Source organism: Homalodisca vitripennis, chromosome 5 (genome assembly GCF_021130785.1).
Source record: "Homalodisca vitripennis isolate AUS2020 chromosome 5, UT_GWSS_2.1, whole genome shotgun sequence".
NCBI classification, from domain to species: domain Eukaryota; kingdom Metazoa; phylum Arthropoda; class Insecta; order Hemiptera; family Cicadellidae; genus Homalodisca; species Homalodisca vitripennis.
This window is the reverse complement of record NC_060211.1, coordinates 95,804,451-95,832,065: the sequence shown is the minus strand read 5'-3', so window position 1 is coordinate 95,832,065 and position 27,615 is coordinate 95,804,451. Positions and strand designations below refer to the sequence as shown.

Genomic DNA, 27,615 nt, shown 5'->3' with positions numbered 1-27,615 from the left:
AATTTTGTGTTTATACTGTTTATAAGTTTCAGACTTTATTTTCAGATTTTATTCATACTAGCACTTACTTCACAAGCGATATCATTTTGGAAAAAAACAGGGATATCAGAAGCATACTCTTTTAAAATTACATTCCAAACAATCCTGAGGTAAGTGATAGTCACTAAAAAATATTCCAGTACCTTGATCCATTTTAGATTTCAGTTTAAGATGGGGTCCTGAAGTAGGAGAGTGAAACTGTTTTTTATAAATCACTTCTAAAATTTCTCTCCAATATTTCATGATATTTTGTAACAAATAATGTATTTAAAGCTACTGTGAAGAATGTTGAAGTTCTTAGCTTTTCTTTTCAGTTATGGTATAATAAACAATAGAATTTTACTGTAGTTTAAAACCCCAATAAAAACAAACCAGATGAACAAATGCTTCTGCACATAACATGACATTTGTAAAGTGTAACTGACTTTAACAGATGAATAACAACAAACATTTACTCTCACCTTATTGACTTTGACAGGTAGTTAAAAACACATCTACTATCTGCTAATTAAGACAGGTCCATATAATAGATAATTGAGTGTTAAAGGAATTTTTAATACCATTGGGGCGTAGCCTGGATGGATTTTTGAAATAAGAATAAGCCTATATGTTTACCAAGGACCCTAAGAATTTCCACGTAAAATTTGAGAACAATTGATTTGGTAGATAGGCACCAATTAATTTGTATATAATAGTATAGATAATTATTATTTTTAATAATAAATCAATTATTTTTCTTAGTTTGTTTTCAAAGTACTAAAATATATTTTTGTGACAGTTATGCAAAAAATATAAAATAATTAACACACTCACCAGTCAAACTGTTGTACAGAAAAGAAGCTGATGAACTGGAGTATTACAACAATAGCCATTTGTCCGATGAGGGAGACGATGGGAGCGAGAGACATGAGCGAAGTCTGGGGAGGCAGTGACACTAGGGGTCCCCCGTACGCCTCGGTCCGACCCAGCAGGAAAGCGAAAGTGGTGATCACAAACAGGTCAATGTAGAGGTATTGTTTGTCACTCAGGTTGCTGTCTATGGAATAGAGAATCATCACGGAGATAAACTGAGTCAGGCTGTAGGCAGCCATGTACTTGAAGATACCGAACGAGGTGACCAAAGCCGCTCTACCCTCACGGATAACCTTGACGATACACTCGATGTTCGGGTCTCTGGATGTGAAGGGAGAAGCCACAGATGACTCCGCCTCTGACAGGGAAATACCTGCGTGAGCAGCTTTCAGGGCCCCGCAATCATTGGCTCCATCACCGCACATTGCTAGAACACATGAGAGCAATGAGTGGTGACAACAATTTAAGTGCATAGTTTATAGTGGGATTAGGTAATACAAAAAACTACAATGACACTATAAATAGCACAAAGTGAAGGTACATACATGGATTCTGGACTTAGGGAATGACAGGAGAGGTAAGTTCTGGTAGTAGAAGAGGTTCGGTGGCTTCTGTGAAGATTCAAATGTTTATTAATTGATATCAATCACCTAAACAATATACAATACCAATAATATATCATTATTTTTCCCAGACAACTAAAAATATAGTTAAATAGTTTTTCTTATAAAAATTATGATTTTTATATATAAATTCTCTACATTTAAAGCTTGCATGCTTATCATGATAGGAAATGTACCACTCCTTTCAGTATTTAATAAGATACTCAGGTATATATACAGTATTATAATTCATTACATAATCATGATAAATTTCTGGTTACTAACTATGGTCAAGTGATATTGATATTTTTTTCCAAATTATAAACCTTACAGGGTTAACAAACAAACAAACTACTCTCACATTTTAACTAAAGGAAAGAGGATGGAAAAGGAAACTAGACCTATCGATCTACCCTTGCACCACAATATCTCAGCAAGTGAAACATTGGTTTTTTTTTTTGTACCCAGTGTAGATTCAACTAGAAGGCATAAAACAGCCAGATATGAAACTTCCTAGATGGCAAACAAACAACACCCAAATGTCTCAAATTTTAATTAACACGTTAGCTGCCACGTCGGGCCAAATGGACCGACGCTCTACGTCTTTAAGAGATTGCACATCGGGTAAAGTGGCCCGACAGCATAACAATGACGGTACCCACCATTTTGATTACCTTCGTGCCTGTGCTGCACCCTGACGACTTTAACTGAAACTGATTGAACTATGAAGAGTTCAGCTATTAACAGAACGTTGTTTGTTGTGTTTATTTTCGTTATTAGTGATATGAATGAGATTGCTACATTGGCCATTTTTGTTGGGCCACATTGCTCGACCGGCTATTTTTATAGGTGTTAGAATATAAAATAATAAGGTTTTAACCTTATTATTGCTACCAGGAAGAATAAAATATGTGATTTGTTTATTTTACAGTAAAAAGAGATTTATTTTATAAGCTTCACAAAAAAGTAAATGTAGTAAATAAAAGGTTGTATCTTACTTATTTTCATATTTTTTGCTTTCCTTACTATTCAAATAATTCAATTCTTATAAGTAAAGAAAAATAAGTAATACAAAATTACCCTATACAACAGATGAATGAAGATATACTATTTGTGTATAATTTTGAAGCATGTTTCACACAAAAATGGTTTTTTCGGGACATTCACTGCAAAACGTAGTTACTTGTGTCAAATTTCTTGCTACCTTACGTCCTTTTTCCTCTGATACATTTTTGTAGCACAAACTTGCACACCTTTCTTTGTCGGCGTTTTTGTACTCCTCCACCAACAAAAGCAGATGACGTCAGGTAGTGGTGCCCTGTAGTGGTCACATTTGGAATGCGTGGACTCTTCCTGCACGTTCATCAAGGAACAGGCCAATTCCTCTCTGAACTTAGTGATAGAGACTAAGTTTTGTTTTTTTTATTATGAGATGTAGTGTGGTTAAGAAAAATTATTGTAGGCCAACCAAACTATTTACCACTGCAGTTCCAAGAAGAAGTTCTTCAGCTAGTTTGTGGAACCAACGCATTTGTCTTCTGTACTGCAGTGTTATATGATGACATTTGATCGGATACGTCTATCCCAACCTTTGCCTTATTGTAGTCAACGATGACTAATGGCTTCATTACATTTGGCCCACCAACTTTTTTTTGGTCAAGGACACAACGTACTCCGGCCTATGGAATGTGGAAAGCATGTGTACCTCCCTTTTGTCTTTCCACTTGGTAACAACTACACCATCTTTATTTTCGTAACAAACCATTTCACCTTTACTAAGTTTTTGTTTTTAAAAGGTTTTTTTGGTAGGCCTTTATGACTTTTTCTCACGGTACCAGCAAGATGTGTTTTATTTGACAACAAAAAGCATTAGCCAATTCTACTGATGTGTTGTAGTTGTCCGTATATAACTTGTGGCCTTTATTTAAAAAAGTTTGTCATGAGTTCCAGTAGCACTTTAGTCGCAACAGATCTGTCTTTTGTCACTTCTACAGTACCTTTCCCCATGTATACTTTTACTGCATAAGTATAAACCCAATTTTATCACACAGCTTGAATTATTTTTATCCCATACTTGTGGGCCATTCCAGGAGTATACTGCCGGAACCCTAGTCTACCACGAAACGGCACCATATTTTCATCAATAACTAAATCTTGCTCTGCTAACTTTCAAAGTGAAGAATAAATTGTTTAGTGCTAGAAGCAGAGGTTTTATTTTTATCAACTCTCCCATCTCTTTTGAGGGTTTTCATTACCGTTAAAATGCCAGAAATGTAAGGAGTAACTGAAACCTGTTTCTACTCATTATTTTTTCGGGCAACTGAGAATTTATACAAAGGGTTTTTTGACCAATAATCACTGATTCTTGGAAGTCCTCCTAAAACCCATATATAAAAGAAGGCCAATAAATTGTTTCATTTCCCCATGATTGGTATTTTTCCAGTCTTTTAGCCTACTCTTACGACTTAGTCGCAGCTTTGAAATTACTTCATTTGCATTATGATTAGTTTCTACAACCATAAGTTCAACTACTTCATCTGTCAAGTAATGACGAAAAAAAAATCTATTGGTTTTCTGTTGTTCGGTAAACAAAAATTAAATTTTGTTGTCTGAGTGAACTGAAACGTTATCTGCTTACCCTCAAACATTTCCCAGCCCAAATCATTGTCCTTGGCGATTGTAGAAATAAAAGAAGTACCTGTGATATCTGTAACTGTTCCATTAGCATCAAGAATTAAGTTCCACGTTTGATTCTTGATTGTCATCAGAGTAATATTCTGAATCAGTACCAGGAATAAAGTCTAGGTCGCTATCAGTGTCATCCGGTATATCACTAACCACCATTGACTCCACACTGTCATCATCACTTATTTCGGCAAACAAATCACCCGGGGAAGACGGATTCTCAATCATACGTTCGATTTCATCCGTAAGAAGATTATCGCCACTCATTTTTACCGATCAATAGTATACACGCACACAACTATCGAAACATTACTTATAAAAAAAAACACAATGTAGGATTCCAGTAACAAAGCGCGTCAATTGGCACTCAGCTATGTGGAAAAGGCAGTGGGTCAGGGGGGAGAAAGGTCGGGCGTATAGGCCCGACGGCAAATGATTTATGTAATATAGCGCCTTGTAAAAAGCTCTGTCGAGCCAATGTGCACGACGCTTTTATAAAACGTAATAAATATACATAAATCATAAAATCATGTTTATTAGTAACCAAAGAAGAGAAAAATAACAAAAGGTTTACAACAATTTATCTTTTAAAAAATTTGGTGCTTTAGCACTAAAACGTATTTTTCGGGGTTGGCAGCTAACGTGTTACAGGACATGTAAGAGGGAGTGGGTACCTTTAAGAGGGGCCTCTTTTGAAAAACTGGAATTATTTTTGAAAAGTTATATATTTCATTTTTTGCATAAAATAACCTAGCCTCAATCAAAATATTCTCCATTATAAATTATTCAATTGCCCCTTTCGTAATTACGTTGTTAAACATTTTTTACATTCATCTTTAATAATAGCTGACAGCTCTTCCCTGTTTTTTTCTTAAGATCATCAATGTTGTCAAATTTGAGTCCTTATAGCTTATATCCCTTTCCCAAAGTGGAAATACGAAAAATTACATGCAGCTATGTCAGTTGTGTTAGAAGCTATAACAATGGTAGTATGTCATATTTTACCAAAAACTAACTGACAGAGATGGCTGTGTGTTGTTACTGTGGAAAAACCAGTTCTCTGATTGCGATAAATCGTTTATTTTTTATGAACACTATGAAGAAATCTTCTTCGAATTTCCTGATAATGACCTTGATAAAAGTCATTAATAATGGAAAAAACTCTGGATGGATTACACCCTTTGCATAAAAAAGCAAATAAGCACTGTCTTGATGATATGATGACAATGATGCTTGATGTTTGACTGTTGATTTGTTTACGGATCATAAAAATAACACCATGACTCAAAACTCATGCTCTTCAAAAGGAAATTAAACTGTTCTTTAAAAGTATGCATGATTCAACTCAACATTCTTTTCAGTTGTTGGTCATAAGCAGAGGCACTAATTTTGCATCAATCCTTTTTACTTCCAAATCACGTTAAAATTTTCTACCCGCACTGCTGGTAAAAACAAAAAAACATCCATTAAGTGAACACCCATTACACTTTTCGATGACTGGTACAATCACTAAATCACTTGTTGAAGGTAATTCTATTGTTTTCAGCAAACCACGAAAATGTAACTGCACTTGAAAAGACATAAACACAAAATGGCTAATGGCGATGCAAAAACACAAAAAAAGACATCTTTATTTTGAAATGTACAATGCTGAAAGTCTAACCAATCACAAAATAGTTGAAAATAATTAATCAATAACAAAATGTATAACGTAGATGTCCATTGGTAGAAAATGTCTAGAAACAGGAGCAAAGGATAATGATAAATTACATTAACATTGGTTAAGGTTTCGATAATCATTTTAAAAGACTGTTACTAGCCCTGAAATAATCTGGCACTAAAAAAAATGTGTATGGCACTTCTAGGATTAAACACCAATTTTAGTATTTCTATGGCAAAACCATTTTTATTTTATTTTCAGCATTTGTTTCTTATAATTTAGGGATTCTGCTATATTCCCAAATATAAGAGCTATTTTTATTCAACTACAATTTTACAACTTTAGAATGGTGTTATGGAATATAAGTTTTGTAACGTTTATTGGGCCTACAAACTATGTTTCTTACCAACATAATATCCAAGAGATTGTAACGATTGTATCAGCTGCTGCTTCTGATCCGGAGACATGCGAGAAAAGACAGCACCCCTGGTCGCAATACGGGGAATCAACTCTGGAAAGTGAGTACGGATAATACTCCACGTAGTCCCAGTCAGTGCTAGACTGTAATTAGTTATAGATGACACGTCGTTACGATCACTGAAAAATATAATTATTTATGTAAGTTTTAAAAACAAAAATTAAAGGATTTATTATAATATTAGTAATACAAATAATGTAAAATACATGAAATGTATAAATTAATTTAATGTATGCTTAATATATAATCAAACACTCCAATAAATGACAAATTTTTATTTTTATTTTATATCAAAATGGTTAGTGCAAGAGTTTCAACAATTTGAATTCCCCCCAACTTTTTCTATTAAAGATAGATATGATTTCTTAAATTCTACAAAAGATATTGGAGTGTTTTATCATATATTAAGCATTTAATTTCCAATAAGAAGAAGCTGGTAAAATGTAATTTAATGTATACAAGTAAAAGGGATGTATTTAATTGAATCATGTTCTTGGTGGTGTATGCTGTGCAACAGATGTAAGCGTGTTACGCAATATCCGGAATGTACATGAGTCAAGTAAATTAGTAAAATTTTACTGAATTTGATATTTGTACTTTGCACAGATTCCAGAAAATTAAAAGGACGTAAAGTATATTAAACTTACCAGATAGTGTTGTCCACAGGCATCTCCAGATCAGTCATGATGCTGTTGTGTGCCGACCCGTTGGGGATGTTGTTGTTGAGAGTAACATTGCCAGAGTCAATGGTGTCTATGCTCATAAGACTTACTGTCCCAGTCATCTGACTCTCATTGTAGATTGTCTATCAACATAAGATTTACTATATAAATTCCTTGATTCCAACATTACTTACTAGGAAAGTTCCTCATAGACAATACGAGTATGAGTTTCTTGGCTATCCTAACAGTAGCATCCAAACTTGAAGGAGTAAAATTTCAACATACCCTAGGCTTTAGGACAAGTTTCAGTGTATTTTTAAGACTTGTGTATGAAAAGATATCTCACAACTCCAAATTATTAAAATGGTATCACTCATTTATAATATATCACTGAAAAGGAAACAAAATCATTTTGGTGTGAACAACACATGTTAATTTTACTTGCTTAACCCTTATAACGTCAGTATATCTTTTCACGACTTCCAGCAAACGGCACAATATATAAAAAAAAAAAATTTAATGTGTAACGTTCATTTTTATTTTTACTTTCTATAATTATGGTAAGTATAAAAAAGTAAAAATTTTAAAATTATAAAGTCACTGTACTCAGGATCGTCAATGTTACGAGACATGTTATTTATCACTAATAATGAACACGGTACTTTGGAATTATACCGACCACACCCAGACATGAATCGTTATTTGACATTTTGCTTCTACTGATTACTAGATTAGCGTAGAACAATATTTCGTCAATATAAAACAGGAATTGTCTTATCGCAAACCCCTCCCCATCCTCAGACAGAGGTCAAAGTTGAGCGGTCTAGTAGATAACGTGATTGCAGAGTCTCGCCACCCGTTCAGATGATGCGTGGCTTTGTTGTACTTCCGTGTTTTACCTCTACATTTCTCCAAACACAAAAATTCAATAAAAACAAATATGATCAAACTAAAACTAAACTCTTTATTGAAAAAATCACTCAAAACTTGTTTTTATTCTTGATCATACTCCGCCACCCAAAATGCGAGTGCCATGCCTTCTCGCTGATGTCAACGACAGAAAAACATCCCTCGAGATAGTACCTATCAGTAAAATATCAAATTCTAGAGGATCTGATCAGAAATATAAATTGAATTGTAATGGAAAGGCAATTATGTACCGTGCAAATCATGTGATGCCGCGTGGCCTGTCGTAATCGGGATTCTCGAGAAAGATAAGATAACAGCGACAACAATACCGATCACAATGCCTGGAAATGCTTGTAAGTTTGTAATTTTGTAATTAAAGAGTTGTTTTTTTCGTTCTATCATGTTTGTTTAGCTATAAATTTATATTTTTGTGTTCTTCATACTGGTGTGGTCGGTAGAATCCCAAAGTACCTGAACACTAAATAGGTGACACTAAACACTAAAATGACACTAAAAACACTAAATGAATACTAAAACTAAGATATCAATACTTTTAACAAATAAATAAAAACCATATAAACAGAAAACACGACGAAGGAAACCGACTCAGCGATGGTTAGACACGCACTACCTGAAGCCAAACTGCAAACAAAAGCGCACGCGCTGTATGGCGTCTGTGCCGTGTGGCGGGGAGAGTGTCTAGACACCGCGTCTATTGTTTCAAACAATGTAACGCGACAGCTATATTTTGACGCTTGACATAGGTCAATAATCCACACACATGGTTGACGCATACCGTTAGTGACATTGATCGGATTTAAAAGGAACTTAAATTTGCTATAGACGCAGTTTTGTGTCGATGCGCCGTACTGCGTCTTTGCCGTTTGGAGATAGTTTGTCTATGCGCCATACGGCGTCTGTGACGTTATAAGGGTTAACATATTCAGGATTTCAATAATACATTAAAAGTCCACAAGTTACATTTATACGTATACGAAAACAAATTTGTTCTGTTTTTTTTATTTGCTGTTGAATTTTTCAATAATAATGGTAAAAAACCGTAATATTTAAAAAAAATCAAATATATAAGTACAACGAGGAAAATATGTAGGCTTCGCAATTTTGCACAAAAACAATTATTTTATTACGTTTTTTAATTCCAAGGAATACTTAACAAAACAAATTTACCTTAGAAATTAAGCAATTGTGCGCCTGACAGAGTACACGATAGTGTGAGGTATTTATTTAAGCGCAGGATCAAATTCAAGAAATCACCAAGAGGTAAATAATAAAAACATAATAAGGAAATGCACAGCAACGTGTACCACATCGAGTGCACAAATATAACAGATATTGTATTTTTTACAATTCACTAACACTAAGACATCTAGTTATAATTTTCTGAAGTGAAATATTTATGGGTTTGAGACGAGTTACTATTTATAACACAGTTTTAAAATTTACTCTAATGTTAAAAGCAGAGCCAGTGTTAGATGCATGGCCAGCAGTTGACTAGCGTTCTCTCTTAAGACACAACATGCCATGGAGCTGTTCTTAAGACCCAAATGAGATACAAAAGCTTAATTTTCACATCCTTGTTGATGAGCTAAAAATTCTAGTGTTTTAAAAGGTGCAATACTTTTAAAAACTACCAATTTATTAGTTATTCCCTGAATAAAAATTGTTGAAAAAAAAAAAAATGCTTTTTATCACTTAGCAGATTTAATTTCTATAACATTTGACTATGCATGATATAGTAAAAGTACTATAATCTTGTTTGTTTTGCTTAGATGTCATATAGTTGGAATGGCTGAAAGAGACAGTATTCCATGAATTGTAAGACAGTATTCCATGGCCTTTCCAGCACTTTTAACCCTTTTAATGCCATCCTATTTTCAGTAAATTAAAAGGACCAAGGCAATTTTGAAGGTTATTGCAAGCTTTTATATAATTTAGCATACCTTTTTCACTTTTTTACATAAGCAAAATTATCTCTCCATAAACTATAAAAAAATTTATTTTGAATAAATTAGTCAATAAAAAAATACTGGGTGCACAAACAAAACATATAAATAAAGTCAATTAATAATCTAATAATAAAAAAAAAATCTTATCTAACTTTGAAAATTAAAAAGTTTTCCCCCAACATGTCATACAACAGAGTAGGAATGATCTACACTGTTACATATGTATATTGAGTAAAAATAACTGAAAAAGATCTTCAGTATCATCCACTACATCACTAACATATTCATAATCACAGAAAGAATCAGAATCTACATTTCATTCAGCTGATTGTGGAATACTTTCAATAAATTTTCATTGAGTTCGTCATCCAGATGATACACATCAAAGATTAAAACCTCATCAACAAATTAAAAGTTGTCTTTCAAAATAGTTTGATCCACCAACTCTCTATTTGGTTTAAAACGCACAGTTTAAGGTACATTTTTCTGAACTCAGACGATTAAGTTCAGTATGCTACATAATAAAGAAAATGTTGACTGATAAGTATAGTTTTAACTCAAAATTCAGTTTTCTAAGAATTGTGTAAGATAAAAATTTGAAATTGTCATCAGTGTTTTTATGGTTTACCAAGTGATATGTAGTAATTATTGGTTTACAAGTGGTATTTATGTTAAAAGAGAATTGTGAGTTATATCCCTAACTTAAAAATTGCTGCTGTAGAGTTGTTGGCGCATTAATCGAATTAGATTCCAAACAGATTCTTTTTCTACATTTGGTACAGTCTTACTTTGAAAGCCGATATCATTTGGTAGCTTTTAAGTTTGGTAATTTGCTACAATCTTCTCAATGGTACTTGGTGTTCTGACTTGTGGTACCAATTTCCTTGTTTGAAAACTAAAAAATGTATTATGTGCTTATAATTTTAAAAAATAAATACACTAAGTAGAATTATTTTACATTTTGAAAATTTTACGAGTCAATAAAAGTTGTTTTATTACCAAAGTGTCCGTGGGGGACGTAACGTGCTGCTGGGACTGAATATAGTAGAGCTGGGGAGGAAAGCCATTGTGGGGGGTTGTGGCATTGACGGTGATCACTCTCTGGCCAGGCGGAATTATACCACAATCCCTCGCTACACTCAACGCTGTCAAGACATTGTCACCTACGGACACAGTTCAGACAATATGGGCTAACTATGATATGATTCTACACAGTTCACTGCTCCTAGTTAATTATGGCTGACCTTACTCTAATACAGTTACTTACTACGCAAATTATTGCTTATTGGGTTTAGTTTGAGGAATTCAATTTAAAATCAGTGCTTCAAATACAATTTTGTTTTATTGGGAAAAAATACTGAAATGATAGAGCTAAAAACCCATAACTGATTTATTAATTATGTAATATTTAAAAATAAATTAAAAAATTTGAAATGTAACATTTTTATTTGCTGCCGGGGAATTCACTTGCATGAAGATACAAATGATTCATTGGGAAATTGTTGATTATTGTTAACAACCGATTACCACACTTTACCTATGGGTCAAAACTACAGTCCCATTACAATTCCAATTTAAGATATAGGATAAGTTTATGTATCTTTGTGTATTTAAGTAAATGATGAGGAAATGCTATCTAATTTAGTTCAAATATTAATAAGTTTTTCAATTCAATTCATTAAAAAAGCCGTGATTCAAACCTTACCTTATTGGTGATATCTAAAGTAAAATTTAATTGCATATTAAACACTGAAGAGTCACATAAAAATAAGGGGAAAAAGAAAATACAGTTTCGTTTTACTGGACATAAGCCTTTGTGACTTGATTTATATCTCATTCCATTTCTTAGAAAAGTTGCTTCAAACTCCATAAAAAGTTCCCTCGTGCACAACAACAAAGAATCTTTCAGCACAATACCAAAGTGCTTTTGATTATCCTAAAATACTATTTGTTTGATTTGAAAACCTGCATACTATTGAATTTTATAACAAATCTATGTCTCACATACATTTACATAAATAACACTCCACCGGAAATCATGACTGGTTAAATTAATCCTTTGAAGACCAGACAAAGGGTTAAACATTCATGCTCGGGAAAGAATTTTGTTCATTTATGAGCAAAGTATGTCTAAAAACCCGAGGTAAAATGGTGATTTTCTAAGATTTTGCAAAAATCTGTATCTTAAGCTCAAGAAAAAAAGAACTAAAACATTTTAGGTGTAAAAATATTTGGAATAAATCCCTTTTTATAAGAATAACTTTATAGTATAAGAGCCCGTGAACACCAGATCTTGGTTTTAAAAGCTAGAAATTTCTCAGTCCATGCTCCCAACACAGGTAAGAATGATGAGGTACTATAAAGTTTGAACCATTAAAAAAACACGATTTAAGCGTAATTTTAAAAAAACGTCATCATATCGACTACATATATATATATATATCTGGCTGGTATTTTTTGCATGGTTATCGATCGACTATAAAATATAGTCAGTCTATTGCTCTTTTACACATAGTTATCTAACGGCAATATATAGTCTCGGCTGGTCTTCAAAGGAATAATAAGTAATTACTTCTGATATCACCAACAGATAAAATGAATGGGAATAATTAAATTTAACGGTAATTGTGAAATGCTAGGGAAGAATTCAAAATTTGAATTGGCTCATACCTCCAAATAATCATTTCTATAGAATGGATATACACCCACCTGTTACCATGACTGTGCGAATGTGAGCAGCTCGAAGGATGTCAATCACACCAGTGGTCTGAGGTTTCAGCCGGTTCTCCAGCACAACCAGTCCAAGAAAGTATAGATCAGCCTCCACCTCTTCCCGTGTCAACCGTTGCATCTTAGGATAACTGATGCGAGGGGGCAGGTCACGATATGCGATACCCAGGACCCGATATCCCTCTTGTGTGTATTCCTCTAGCTGTCTACTGAAGTCGGCTGGAACTGGTAATTAAATTCTACTATAAATACAATTCTAAAAAATTCTGAACTTTCAATTCCAAAATTGTTGATATTATGAAGTTCAGTATTGGATTCACATACGAGTATTTTGCTCACCTGTGTCAGGCCTACAGAGACCTTGAATCATTTCCGGGGATCCTTTACAGAAGATTGTAAAGTGAGACCCATTGAGTTGCCTCGCTATCACGCTCATTCTCTGCAAACTTGATGAAAACGGAAACTGTCGAATGATTCCTATTTCTTGACCACTCTGTAAATGTTAAATAAGTCTTCAATTCAAGAAAATGAGGCCTTGAACAAGTAGTAAATTAAAATACATGATGCTACTAATCTGTCAATCTTACAAGGTGTAAAAATCTTGGCCTATTTGTTCCAAACTAAAAAACAGCTAAAATAAACTTAAAAATCACATGTGTTTAATAATTCATGATCAACCCTCCTATTTGCCAGCAACTAATTTTGAGTCACTATGTCATTTCCACTTCTACAACGTATTCAACCACCAAACGAGACTTTAACCCTCATTATATCTCATTGTTTTCAATGAGTTCAATGAACTATTCCAAAAATGTACTGAAATTCCCGATAAATCTTATTAATTGATTTTAGCAACTTTTAAAGTAGTTGCATAGTTAGTGCCAGCTACAAAATTGAGAGAAGGGTAAAATAATTCTATATTTTGAACTATCACACCAAAGAGAATGTTTGGTTTTTGAAAATGAAATAACATCACTGAAAAGAGCAACTCTTTCTAAACATGTGGTTCTTTTGTTACCAGACCATGTAGTCTATATCCAGACGTATAATAAAAGTTGGTTGCTTAGCAACTGCAAGAATGTTTCTAAATAGTGTGAATTTAAATATAGCCGATTTTGTTTTAGCAAATAAAAACTATTTATATATATATATTTTATGGCGAAACTAATATATTTTTAACCCTCTAAGTGGCAAGCGCCGTCTGAGACGTATGATTTACGCCGCAGCGAAGTGGCAAGCGCCGTCACAGCCATCGCTTCACATTTAAGGCCGTTGCTCCGCAACCGTCCATTATTTTTAGGCCTAGTTTGAACTATCGTATTTTCCATGAAATTTCCTATACATATCATATAGTATAGTGTGTATTCATGTTATTAATGTTTGCTGGCTTAAACGATTCCGACGGTTTTCGTTTGACCTGGCGGCAGACGAGAGAACAGCTGTCTACTCGTCTCGTCACTGTTTTGTTTGGCGACTTTGCGTACTGTTATTGTCAGTATATTATTGTTTATCGCGTTGTTTGTGTTACCGGTAAATGTTTAGGTTATTCGTTCGTCATGGAAAATGTTGGGGTACTTTGGGATTATACCGACTACACCAGTATGAGGAACACAAACAAATAAATTTATAGAAAAAAAAACATTATAGAACGAAAAAGCAACTCTTCAATTACAAACTTACAATGATTATTACTTGTTAATGGGTTTCATGTGACGCCCAGAAAGCAGCAATATCAAGGATGAGTGAGTCTAGTGGATTTCCGCCTTCAGCAGCAACTGCCGACCGCAACGCATATTTTAGATGTAGGCAACTAGTCATGATCTTGTAAAAAACGAATGGCCCCCTGTTCGCTCCTGGGTAAATCCCTAATTCTCATAGTGTCACCCATCATAATCTATTACACACACAGTAAAACACGGAAGTACAACAAAGCGACGCACTCGACAGACACTTCGGCACGAAAAGTACAAGAATGCGGTGCAACGCTGAACGGGCGGCGAGAATCTGTAGTCACGTTATCTACTAGATCGCTCGACTTTGACCTCTGTCTGAGGATGGGGAGGGGTTTGCGATAAGACAATTCCTGTTTTATATTTACGAAATATACTGTGCTATGACAAACTAAGCCACTATTATACTATTATAGGCCCTACACTACTGGGAGGAAAAGACAAGCCCCTTCTAGTGACTCGGGAGTAAAAAAACCAGTTTATACATAGATTTAGTTTTTCCCATCTAACTTTTTTGTTCTTGTAAATAGAAAAAAATGTATAGGAAGTAATTTGTTTAGAATAAAATTGTGTATATTCTGTAAATTTGACATTATTTTGTAGCTCCAGTAGTTTCAAAGTGACGGACAGTAGAACTTAAAACTTATTTTTTCTAAAAAAGATTTTTTACACATCTACAATGATATTAATCTGAAAATAATGGTAAGGCACCAAATATTATATTTATTCTTATTCTATAGTTCATAAGGAAAACAAAAATATATAATGTTGCTAGGTTATCACTTAGATAATATTTTCTAAAAATAAGTTTAATGATCTAGGCAATTTACCCAAAAACGGCCTGCCACTGAGACCACAAATGACCGCCACTTATAGGGTTAAATAACAAAAATTGGAGTTTCGATTTTGAAGTATATGAGTTTTGCTTGCTATCATTGGCCTCGACTCCAGATGATGCAGAAGTCCAACATATGAGTATTGTTACTGTCATTATCAGCTGTTGCTCAGGCTGAAAACACTGACTGAAAAGATACGTAGTGTGTTGCACAAAGACTACATTTTGCAATAAACTAAAATTACTTGCTGATTTGTATTTTGTGCATTATTGTGACTATACTTTATACTAAAACATGACAATTATTACTAGAAAATAGTTGGTATTGTGTTGTATGCCATGTTGAAAAAAACAAACATTTATAACATGACATGTATCAATGTTAAAGCTTAAATTCTACTCTATTTGGAAAGAATGATTAAATTTACAAAAAATATTTTACAAAAAAATGCTACTCAATTTTTACCAAACCTTTTATATTTTTGGAATTCAACATTTTTTCTTTTTGAGCCAAGACATCAATTTACATTTACCTTATAAAAAATCTATTTGGGATTACTATCATGTAACATTTGTTGGGTTTGCATCTAAGGCAATATTTTATATGGATGTATCAAAAAACTGTATTTAGAATCGGAATCACTTTATATATATAATCTTAAAGATTACATATTGTGTCAGTTAATACACTTAAAATTGTTGTTTACATTAGGAATCAAATGTAGTAAGAATCAAGTTGCTCTTTGTAAAAACATCCAGTGAGTAAAAACAGTGGGTCCATAGCCATTCTTGCAGTTCCGACTTTAGTTATTTTCCTGTATTTGACTGCAGCTGCGGTCACAGGTGGTTGTAGATTTTCCGTCTACTGTATAATGGTTTCTTTTCATACAGTTGAAAATGGTCATTTAGAAGGTTGTAGAGGCCAGCATGTCTTATATGATATTGATGTATATCTCTATTTCTGGGAAGTTCTATGCCATCCAAATGCAATACTACCTCCTGGATGTAAATTGCAACTGTTACAATCTCTAGATTCTTGAACACACCTTTATATATTTCCATCTGTCTGAGTCTTCCCGGATGTAACCATATTTTAATGATATAACCAGTGTAATAATGATATTATAACCTCACAAAAATAAACCCTTTATTTCTATCAAAAGTTATTTTGATAAATTTAAGAGTTAAAATGAGAAGATATCTTACATTCTAATACCTAAACTTTTTAGAAAGCCATAGGAGAAAATGCACTGACCTCCCCTGATGAGATTTTAGGTGAGCGAACTACTGTAGGTGATATCAAATCGAATTTTGTATCATCACTGACATCTGGCTCTTCCAGTATCCATCCAGTTGATTCAAACATCTAAAACATGTATTATAGCTTTTAGACTAAAGAGGTTAGAACACTTTAGTTATAATGTATCTATTGATACTGTTATAAAAAGTATGGGAATATTGAGGAAGAAAATCCAACATGAGTTGCACCAGTTGTGTGTTGACCTTTCATACAAGCAGCTACTTCATATCGATACAGTAAGATCAGTGAAAATTACTACTCTTGCTACATAACGAACACAAAAATAACGCACTGCTTTGAACAGTTGAGGTGTACCGTTTTAATGGCACATGAGGGATTAGCTTTGAAATTTAAATGTTTGTGAAGGTTCAAAAAAAGGAAAACGAAAATCTTCTGAAATAAATAAAGTTCAAACTAAAATAAAACTTCTTCTTAAAAATAATTACTGAAATTAAAATTAAAATAAAAACTTCTTGATGACTTTTAAATTCAAACTTGTAATGTATTCGTCACTCCAAAAATGTACAAAGTTCTTACAGCTTGTCTTTTATTCAATTTTCAAAATTCAAAAACTTTCAAACTCTAATTCTTCACTTTAATTTTTCTTTAAAATTCAATTTTATTTTGTTACTAATTTTTTTACTTTACTTTAAATATTACTTCTTTTCAGTGTTAGAATTTTTTATTATAAAAATTCTTCAGTGTAAGAGATTTAAAAATATTGCTGAAAGCATCTGTAACAACCAAAAAAAACTATTTTAGTATTTACACTTATTACAAATTTTACATAACATTTTATATACATGTGCTCACTGCACCAACAAGTTTTATATTGCACAGATCAAAAGGACAAGTTCTTAAATTCCCATTAAATTTAATTTTTACAATATTTCTTTGCCCAAAATTATTCAAAATAACTAAGAATGAATATTGACTGGACTCAGTTAAAAGGTTCATTTACCCGCAGGTTCGATGACGATTAGCAAAAAATTTTAACTCTAAGCACTTTAAAAGTCTACTCATTACTATAACTTCTGACCAACTGAGACGGGAGGTACAGCAAGTCTACCTCACCCCACCTCTCAATTTCGTTATCAAACACTGCCATCTGCGATGCGCGCCTCGCCGATAGCAGCCTCTTTTGTACTGTCCAGTCCTTATCATTCTTCTGGGCCTACTCCTTCCACCGGTAATCCAGTTACCCCAGAATTACAATTTAATACAATCGGTAGAGAGGTTTTACTGTAAGTAACTGCATGCTTTAAACAATGAATTTCATAGTGCTGTATATCAAAATCTCTAATACCAATTTTACGACATGTTCTTTTGCATCATTGTAATTAATGAATGATATATCAAATAGCAGTTTTGAATTTAGGTAAATCAATATATATCTAATATCAATATAATCAACAATATATCTTACCTTAAGGTCTAGAGGGTCGCCAGAAATCTTATTGTCAATAATTGTTAGAGAATGGCAAGTCACCATGGCATGAAGTAAATTTCCAGGTCTAATATGTTCTAGTTGTTTTACAGGTACTTTAAAGTGACTGTTTTCTGCAGGTATCACACCCCACATGTCCAGACCATCCTCCGTCAGAGTGCCAGTCTGTAACATTACAATGGTTAATATTTTCTATACACAGAGTGTCAAACATAAAGCATCTCAAATCGATTGTGCGATAACAGATTGTCCTAGAACAATAAACTAAACGGTTTTTCCACAAAATCAATCCATAGAACAGTCTACAAATATTAAAATTCATTTTTAAGTTCACAATGTAAAAAAAAATCATTGGTCTGAAGTTTGATTTTCAAAATTTTGTATGTAAACATATGCAATTCATACGTTCTTCATATTACGATTCCATATGAAGCTTTTAACATCATTATATAGCCAACCCTGGTATTACGAGGGCCTTTTTTCAACCTCCAATCTTACGCCATGACAGCCAGATAAGTTGCAAGCCAGCGGTGAGCGCATGAGCGTTTCCTGCAAGTAGAACCGAATAGTACAGCAGAACTCCATCAGAGAATGTGCCATGTTTACGGAGAAAACATCATGAATGATGTGTGTGAATTACATCAAAAGTTTGAAGACAATCGAATGTCAAATTCAATTCAAAGAATGTAAAAGCCATAGCCATTTGGTCCGTTTTATGGGTGTCAGTCAACATCTTTGGCACCCAAAATGGACAATTTTTGTAGCCTTAATGTTTTGTAACAATAGAATAAAGAGTAGATTTTGACATTCCTGGTTTATGTTTATGTGAATGCAGCTCAGTGCAAACTAGCTTCTCGAACTCGGCAGTGGCAAATGGTTGTAGTGGGGTAGATGCACAACTGACTACTGCACACACTGTGTGCATGCCACGCGTCTGGCCATCATGGTGTGAGATCGGAGATTGAAAAAAAAACTGCGTTTGTACTTTAGTCTGAGCACAACAAGATTTATGATGTATTTGCATTATTACGCTGCCAGGTCTTAATTTATTGTTTACTAACCTTCAAAGTCTTCAGTAGACTCAACTATATTATGTTTTTCAGAAAGAAATAGTACATAAAAACTGTATGGTGTGATTTACCATTATGACAAATTTGTTTATTTTTAAATAAAGTAAGCCTAACTTTAAGTTTTCTCTTTTATTTTCTATGGTTGCAACAGTTAGACTGTGGCTAATACAATAAATAGTTTATAATTTTGAAATTCAGATATAGTGAGATATTTTCAACTTGATGTAAAAATGTTTTATACAATGAAGCCTAACTCACCTTATCAAAGCAAACACAGTTGATAGAACCAGACACATTGATAGTGCGGGGGCTGATGCAGTAGATGTGATTGTGTTTGAGACGTGACTGAGCGTACATACGACCCACAGTCATAGCGGCAGGCAGGGCTGGTGGGACCACTATCGTTATCAGGTCTAGAGCTTCTAGAGCAATGTCTCTAGCAGGCACTCCGCGCATCGCCTAATAACAATAATTTGCATTTTTTATTTCATTTAAGGGGTATTTAGCTTTTAAAATGTGGAAATCTCAAAATAATTATATTATCTGTTTGATAAAATAAGAATATTAAATTTAAAACACTGTTTATTCAAGTGTTTACCATAACTTCAGGACATAATTTTAAATTCCAAACTTACAAATGTGTTATATATATCTCTAAATTATATATCCAACTTTATTCACTTAGTACATGTTGTGTAAATATATTTTTAACACAAGAAATAAATCAAATAGCTTGAAATCTGAGTCCACTTAATGACAGACATCTAAACATTACAAGGAAGGAGTACGCACGCACGCACGCACGCACGCACGCACGCACGCACACACACACACACACACACACACACACACACACACACAAACCATACGTCGTGTAACAGGCTTCGCTAAGGTTGCATGCAAAATTTCAAACGTATAATTTCATTCTCAAGATGCCTGTGGTTAGGTGGACATATATACATCATACAGAAAAGAAATTTTTACATCCCATGGCAGACAAGAAAGAAATTGTGCCAGCCTGCTAGGTCCTTCAATGACGCTCTGCTAAATATCATGGTTGGACATGCACCATGGTAGAACTCATTCTGGTCTACGTAGAAACAAAGTTTCATGCAAAATTTAAACTCTGCAGATGATCTATATTGAGATATTTTGCCACATGATACATTCACATTTTTGAGGTTTCATTGCAGTGTTTTAATAATAAAAGTTTCGGTGAAGTTGGTAGGATACTACTACAACACAAGAATGCACTGATATCAAATCTTGTCACCAACCTTCAACGTTGACTTTCACTCGACTATTTTTTCTTCTTACTGTATGAATAATCTACATATTAAAATATCACATGTTAAAATCTCATGTGAAGGAAACAGGATTTTTCCAGACATTTGCCATTGTTCAGTGAAACAAAAAGTCAGTAACACTACGTTTCGAGATCTGAAATCTGATCTCTTCAGGTAAATAACTAACCTAATACATAATTACAAACTAGGTTAAAATAAAAAATCATACCAAAGCGTTTTAGCAAGCTTAAGTCAGGAATCACAACCTACATGTTGTGTGTCAAATGGCACAATAGCAAATGGCAATCGTCACGGCAGAAAGAAACAAGATGGCGGAAATAAAAAGGAAGGGGGATAGGAATGGGCATGTAATAATATATCTATATATATATATATATATATATATATATGTATATATATATATATATATATATATATATATATAAATGAATGTTTCTGTGTATGTCCTTTATAGAATCGCAAAATATTAGACCGACCATTATAAAAATGTGTATGTATACGTATTTTTCCACGGAGAAGGTTTATATGCTAAGCCCATTGATGTAACTCACCACCAATTTGAAGGCGCTAAGTTATTATGTATATTTGTCTTTAAGATACATTTCTAATTGAACTTAAAGCTTGAGTGTAAAGTAGACCACTTTATAACAAAGTACAGGTACGTTAACAATGGCTATAAACATACATAGATTTTCTTGATCGTGGCAACAACGCAAACTCTACACCGGCGTTGGAAATATAATTCAATTAAACCAGAAGTTCACATACACGGACAAAGCTTACGAAAAGCGTGCAAAGCCGTGGGAAACAGCTAATATATATATATATATATATATTATATATATATATATATATATATATATATATATATATAATATCATATAATAATGTAATAATAAAAAAAGGCCTGAAGAAGAGTTTAGATTGCAGATCTCGAAACATAGTGTTACAGATATTTTGTTTCACTGAACAATGGCAAATGTCCGGGAAACCCCTGTTTCTTTCACAATCCTTCCATCATCAAAAACAAACTTCAAATAAAATCTCATGTGCTGTAATCAGCTTTTTTACAAATTTATTATTCTGCTCTTTTCTCGTTGCCATCATAGTTACCATAAGACTAATGAAAAAATATTTGTTAACACTCAGAAAAATACCATGGAGTGGCATGCACCATCATCAAACTCAGTGTTTTAATACATAAACGAGGCTCCATGTAAACTTGCAAGTCTACAGGTCAGTTCGTTTTTGAGGTATTGTGCGGACAGACAGACAGAAAGAAATTAAATGTATCCAGCCCCATGAGAGATAGACTTTGCTGTAATGCTCAGCCAACTAATGAAAAATAATTATAATGGTTTTTAATATTAAATTGTAATATTTTATTTGTAGAGTAACCTAATGATGAATGATTTTTTTTCAAAAGGCCTCATCCTAAAAATAGAAATGGAGGGTTTTAACCACAAAATACCTGTTTATGTAGTCCATTTAAATTCATTAAAATATCAGTAAAAATTGAGTTTTTAGTTATTTCATCATCCTGACAAAATAAATAGAATGTAATTGTTACTTGCTGATAATTATACATGATGCACTTTAATATTTTTCACAAAAACTAAGTTTTTTGAAACTAAATGTTCACTGGCAGCTATTTGTTTACTGGTGGGAATATTATTTTTTTTACACAGGCAATACTAATAAAATTCACATGAATTCTAATAAGATGAAAATTATTTCATCCAATGACATTATAATGATAGATTTTAGTGACAGACAAAGCGAAAAGAGTAATGAGATAATAATACCTACCTTAGTGACAACAGTATAGAGGAAGCCAACACTAGCAATGCCAGCCAACATCTGAACAAACTTGTACGAGTCTTGTTCAAACTTGAAGTCCACAGGAGTGGGGTAGAGGATGGACCTGACAAGGTTGCCTTTTGCTGTCGAGAAGCCAGTGCGGATGACCACAGCATACACCCGTTCCTTGCCATAGTATCGTGTCTGTATCACATGAGTGCCACAGAACAGCGTGTGTCTAGCATGCTCTTTGTCATCATACCTCACCCCTGGAGAGTTGGGCAGGGGAGTTTTGGTCACAGGCACACTCTCCCCTAAAAGAACAATAATAACTATGATTGTTGGTGACTGATCATTATTGTCAAACACTGTTTAAAAAATGTACAATTGCAATCTGGAAATAATTAACTCCAATATGAGCTGTACTCTGGTATAATTTTATTATGTGTAGTTGGTTTTTTTGATTTCAAATTAGAAATATGTCATGTTGTAATGCTATTAAAAATTAGTAAAATTTTAAATAAAATCAGTTTCTCCTTATACCTGTAAAAATAATTTACTCTTGAAATCATCCAATACAAACATGGTTTGTAAATAGAACATATAAAAAAGAAACAGTGTATGAAAAAAAATCAAACAAAATCTATGTGGTGTGAAAAAGAGGGCTTTGTATGGCGTTACCTAGGGATGGATCGATTCTGATTCAGATGTATCGAAGTATTAACAATTCTCAATACTGCAGCTCTTTTCACTTGATTCAGTGTAAGCATATCAATCTTCAGACTATCCCAAGAGAAATTCAACACCGTGGGACAGTTTTAATTGGTATTACTGAAAATCCTCAACTCCCACCAGCTAAACAAAAGACAGTTGGTAGATGCTATCTACATGGAAAAAAGAGAAGCAAAGCACTTGGAAAAAGTACTAAAGCTAAAGTAAGTGGGTCTGTCTGTCCAGAGCATCAACAGATGATTTGCAATGACTGTCAAAACAGAAACTCCCAAAGATTTTTTCATGTTCATACTACAAATATTGCTTTCAATGTCACTGTAAGGTGTTTTTTCAATGGAACTATTTTTTATGTTTACTATAATATTCAAGATAAAATTTTAAACATCATAACACTGTTTAAAGAATTTTTTTGCAAAACATGCTTATACATGTACTTATTTTTTATAAGAACCTTTACATTTATTTCTTCAAAAATAAAAAGTTATTTTGTGGCAAATCATGTATTATTATTATTTAAGAACCTCTATCCACAGTACAAAATGATCAGTTAATCAATATTATTTTTTATTATTTTTATTATATTATTTTTTTTAATAAATAAAAATGTACTACAATAATAGTCACACAAGTAGCAAAGTTCTAATAAGTTTATGTGAGCACTCCAGTGTTAATCTTGAGGTGGCTACATCTCCTACTGATGCAGGGGATGAACTAAGAGATTATTGAAATCTCCTTCCACTCAAACAGAATGCAATGCAACCATTTTCATCATGAAGCCAGTCCAACCACAGAATCTTGTGTCTTGAAAGTTAATGGAGAAGTTGATTGTTTGATTTGTGATTAGAAAACCTAAGCAAAGTATCTCGCCCTTATGGGATATCATCCATTGAATATAAAATTCAATCCCTGCTATGTAAAATCAGAGCAGAAGGGAAAAAGATTGTGATGGGAAAGATGTTATTGTTACAGATCGGCAGGCCAATACATAAACAACACATTTCAGTCCATACTACCAATCATGTCTGCCAAATAAACCATTTGGCATTAATAAGAATTTCCATGTATGCCTTTCTAGATTCCAATACAGAGCTATTAATAATAACACTTACCACAGGGCTACCCAGCCATAACAGAAGAAGCTTGGTAATTTTAAATTGCTACGACTTCTCAGAATCACCTCTTAGGAAGCTCATTGTATTCCTAAAGTCATCCAAGTTGGAGACGAATAAAAATACTGTTAATTCCTGTTAATTCAGGATATTATTGTGCCCATTACTGGTTTAACAACATATTTTTATTGCAACCATTGTTTTTCATCTGTATAGGGGGGGGGTAAGCCAGTATATCACGGGGTTGTCCAATCCCACAATATAAATATTTATGAAGGGAATGAAATCAGTTTGTAGAAACAAGCTATTGTTAGCAGATATTTTCTCATAACCGGATGATCCAAAGGTATAAGTCAGCCATCCCATTAGTCACTGACAATAAAAAGGTGATGCTCACCTATGAGCGATAAGTGACTAATTGATCTTTGTGATAAATTTTCTGGCTGATAAGATTAATTCAGAATTTCCCATATACAAACATTGTGGGTGTGGCATCTCACACATACCAGATTGTGATTCCATATCAAACCTTCATATCTACACTGCAATAATAACTATTTATTTCTGAAATTTGATGAAAGCTAGTAAAAACAAGAACTGACCTGTCAACATACTCTCGTTGACAATACAGTTGCCAGCCAACAACACAGCATCACAGTGCATGATGCAGCCATGTGTGGGCACCAACATGAGATCTCCTGGGACCAGCTGTTCCGTGGGTATCGTGACTACCCGCGGCTCCTTGCAGTCTCCCACCGCTTGCAGCACTGACACCACATCACTAGAGTGGATCGTACTGTGCAGCTTTATCTGGTTCTGTAACAATTATTACCATATCTCACTATACCTGTTATAACTAGTTTTGGTGAATTATTATAGTTTATTGCAACAATGAATCGTAATTTTCATTATTGCTCTCGAGTGATATTCGAGAACTTGTATTTTTATATAATTTTATAACTTTTTTGTACTCTTATAAGCTAAAGGTGAAATGATTTTTTTTTATAGTTACCAGACTGAAATACTTTATTTCTGAAATACTGAAAAAGTGAACATTATTTACTTTAACCTTTTTGCTAAGTTGTGATTTTATCATCTGCACCTATGTTTTTCTTTTATGTAACCATAATATGTAAAAAAGATTTTCAGCCTTTTATTTTTTTTGTTTTTACTCAAAAGCAAATGCCCTATATTTAGCATATGTTGTTCTTTTCATATAACCAATTATAACTTTTGTACAAATAAAAGAAAACTTTAGAATCATATGTTTTTATGTTTGTAAGAAAATGGTGACTACATTTAAAATAGATGTATACTTATTAGAAAAAATATTCCTTGAACATTTTCGAGTAAAATGGTATGTAATGTAATATAATTTTATAGTATATCATACATATGATAATAAAATAAATATAAGGCAAGTCCAAAGTACAAAACACACTTTGCCACTGAGGGGAATTTTACCTCCAATTCCAGGGTTAATACATTTTTTGAACTACCATACATAACATCTACAATTCGTCCGTCCTCTTTTTCATCAGTAATTCCAGTCAACATAAAACAGGAAAAGGGCAATAAAAAATTACATAGCTGGTTAAGTTAACCCTTTTAACCCCGGCCATTAAATTAAGTGATGTGCCAGAAATCCCAAGCCATTTTCAGACAAAATGTAAGGGTTTTGTAAAAAATTCATAACTCAGTTATTTTTTAAGATATTTAGGTAATTCTTTTTTTGTTTTACTTCTTTATACATGTAGCTTACAGAAATATACAAATAAAATTTATTATTTTGAAAGTAATTTTTTTAAATGCATATACATATATAAAAAATAAATAAAAATGAAACAATTTCAAGTTTGATCATGGAAACCATATAGATAAAAAAATATTTGACACAAAAATACCCATTTACTTTATGATATATTTAATCCTTAATAAAAGGAAACAAAAATTATAGGCCTACCTTATTTACAAGTGGAGTAACATCAATTTTTGTAAAGCCGTGTAAATTTTTCTTTTTGCCATTTCTGGGCAAGGCAATGTAACAAGACCTTTGAAATTCACAGTACTTAAAATAAACATAAAACCAAAGTTATTTCTGACAAAATAACTAAAACTGTTCATAATTTAAATTTTAAAAAAGTTTTAAAACAATATTTACATCACTACAAAATGTAAATTTTCAAGATATCCATCACTCAAATCGTCGTCACTAATCACATCCACACCATTTGCAACTAGGTTACTAATTATTGTATTTTCACTTACGGGAGACTTTGAACGATGTCTTTTACTCATTTTGAAATAAAACAAATAATAAACTAAACTTTAACTGCCGTACTTTATACTGCTTTAACCTAAAACTGTGAAGAAAACGGAATATTCACAACCACGTGATATACAGCTGTCTGCAACAAGCGTGAGCAGTCAGTCGAGACGAACTGCAATTGCTCAGTCACAGACTGACAAAATACGAAGTCAAACCATTACAAACTAATATATTTCGATGCAAAATATCTTTGTGCACAAGTCTGTGAAATTTCAAAGCATTTGGTGAAATAGGTGGCCAGTAAAGTAATAAAAAGTGCACGTCCACACTATACGGACGTCGGGAGTTGACGCCATTTTTACGACGTCCGTATAGTACGGACGTCGGGGTTAAAAGGGTTAAAATGTTCAAACTTTGTATTAAACCTAACAAAGTAACTTTATCACATGTGTTTACATGTTACTGAAAATGTCATATGATAAACTCATGTACAGACAAACAGAATTGGATAGCGTTCGTCAGTAACTAGCAGAAGGGGATTCACTAAATATTCAGCCAATAAAACTAAAAAATAACAGGCTGCTTGCCCATGTAAGCTAATTTCCATTGTAGAATATATGTTAATCTGTAATATATAGTTTAATAACTCATACTTAAATTATATAAATAATATTTATCCAACTACTGTACTTAAAATTAAATTGTTTTATTTTATCGCCACTTAGTAAGTATAGTAAAAGGGTAATGTATTATTTATCAACTGTAAATAAATCTAATATCTTGGTGTATACAGTTTTGGAAATAAAAAATGTTTCTATTCTATTCAATTCTATTCTACTTTACCCTCTATTTAAAAATCTAATTGTGAAACCTTGTACTAACTTGTTCCCACTTGTGTCATTACTAGTTTTGATAAGTTAACAAAATTAAAAAATATTTATTATCTAGAAATCATGCAACAGTAAACATGTTGATCAGTATATAACCAAATTATTGGGGAAAGTAAACTACTGTGTATATATTGGCAGAATATAATGCATTAAGTCAATTAATTAATTATTAAAGCTTAATTTAACATAATATCCCACAAAAATCTTCAAAAAAGATGAGGAATGTTTTACAATATTTCTGTCAACATTTATTATTTCTTTCAAGTTATTTATTTTGTAAATAAGAACTGTTTGAATAGAAAAAAATGATATGTTCAACTTCGCATATTATTAAATAAAAGAAGCTTCAGTTCACATACTGATGACCATATCTTGGAGCCACAACAATTTGATACTCCATTTTAAACCTCATAAAATTACATTAAAAAACATACAATATTTTTTTTAATTAATGGCTATTATCTTTATCAGTGTTAGATAATATGATATAAAAAACTATCAATATCATATTATATTCTATATAAGAAAAACACTAAAATTGT

General features: G+C 32.9%; 1 protein-coding gene across 2 annotated transcripts in view; it reads right to left on the bottom strand.

The window, feature by feature from the left end:
• The window catches only part of LOC124362550 (polyamine-transporting ATPase 13A3-like), a 79,987-nt gene that overhangs the window by 9,142 nt on the left and 43,230 nt on the right, over positions 1 to 27,615 (bottom strand). For both annotated transcript variants that reach the window (XM_046817165.1, XM_046817166.1), the window contains exons 8-18: positions 24,517 to 24,730; positions 22,083 to 22,387; positions 19,225 to 19,425; positions 17,876 to 18,061; positions 16,405 to 16,515; positions 12,924 to 13,077; positions 12,564 to 12,809; positions 10,854 to 11,017; positions 6,964 to 7,121; positions 6,245 to 6,435; positions 853 to 1,318 (exon numbers count right to left, since the gene is read on the bottom strand). In XM_046817165.1, the coding sequence (XP_046673121.1) occupies positions 853 to 1,318; positions 6,245 to 6,435; positions 6,964 to 7,121; positions 10,854 to 11,017; positions 12,564 to 12,809; positions 12,924 to 13,077; positions 16,405 to 16,515; positions 17,876 to 18,061; positions 19,225 to 19,425; positions 22,083 to 22,387; positions 24,517 to 24,730 (2,396 nt within the window). The remainder of the gene's footprint in view (positions 1 to 852; positions 1,319 to 6,244; positions 6,436 to 6,963; positions 7,122 to 10,853; positions 11,018 to 12,563; positions 12,810 to 12,923; positions 13,078 to 16,404; positions 16,516 to 17,875; positions 18,062 to 19,224; positions 19,426 to 22,082; positions 22,388 to 24,516; positions 24,731 to 27,615) is intronic.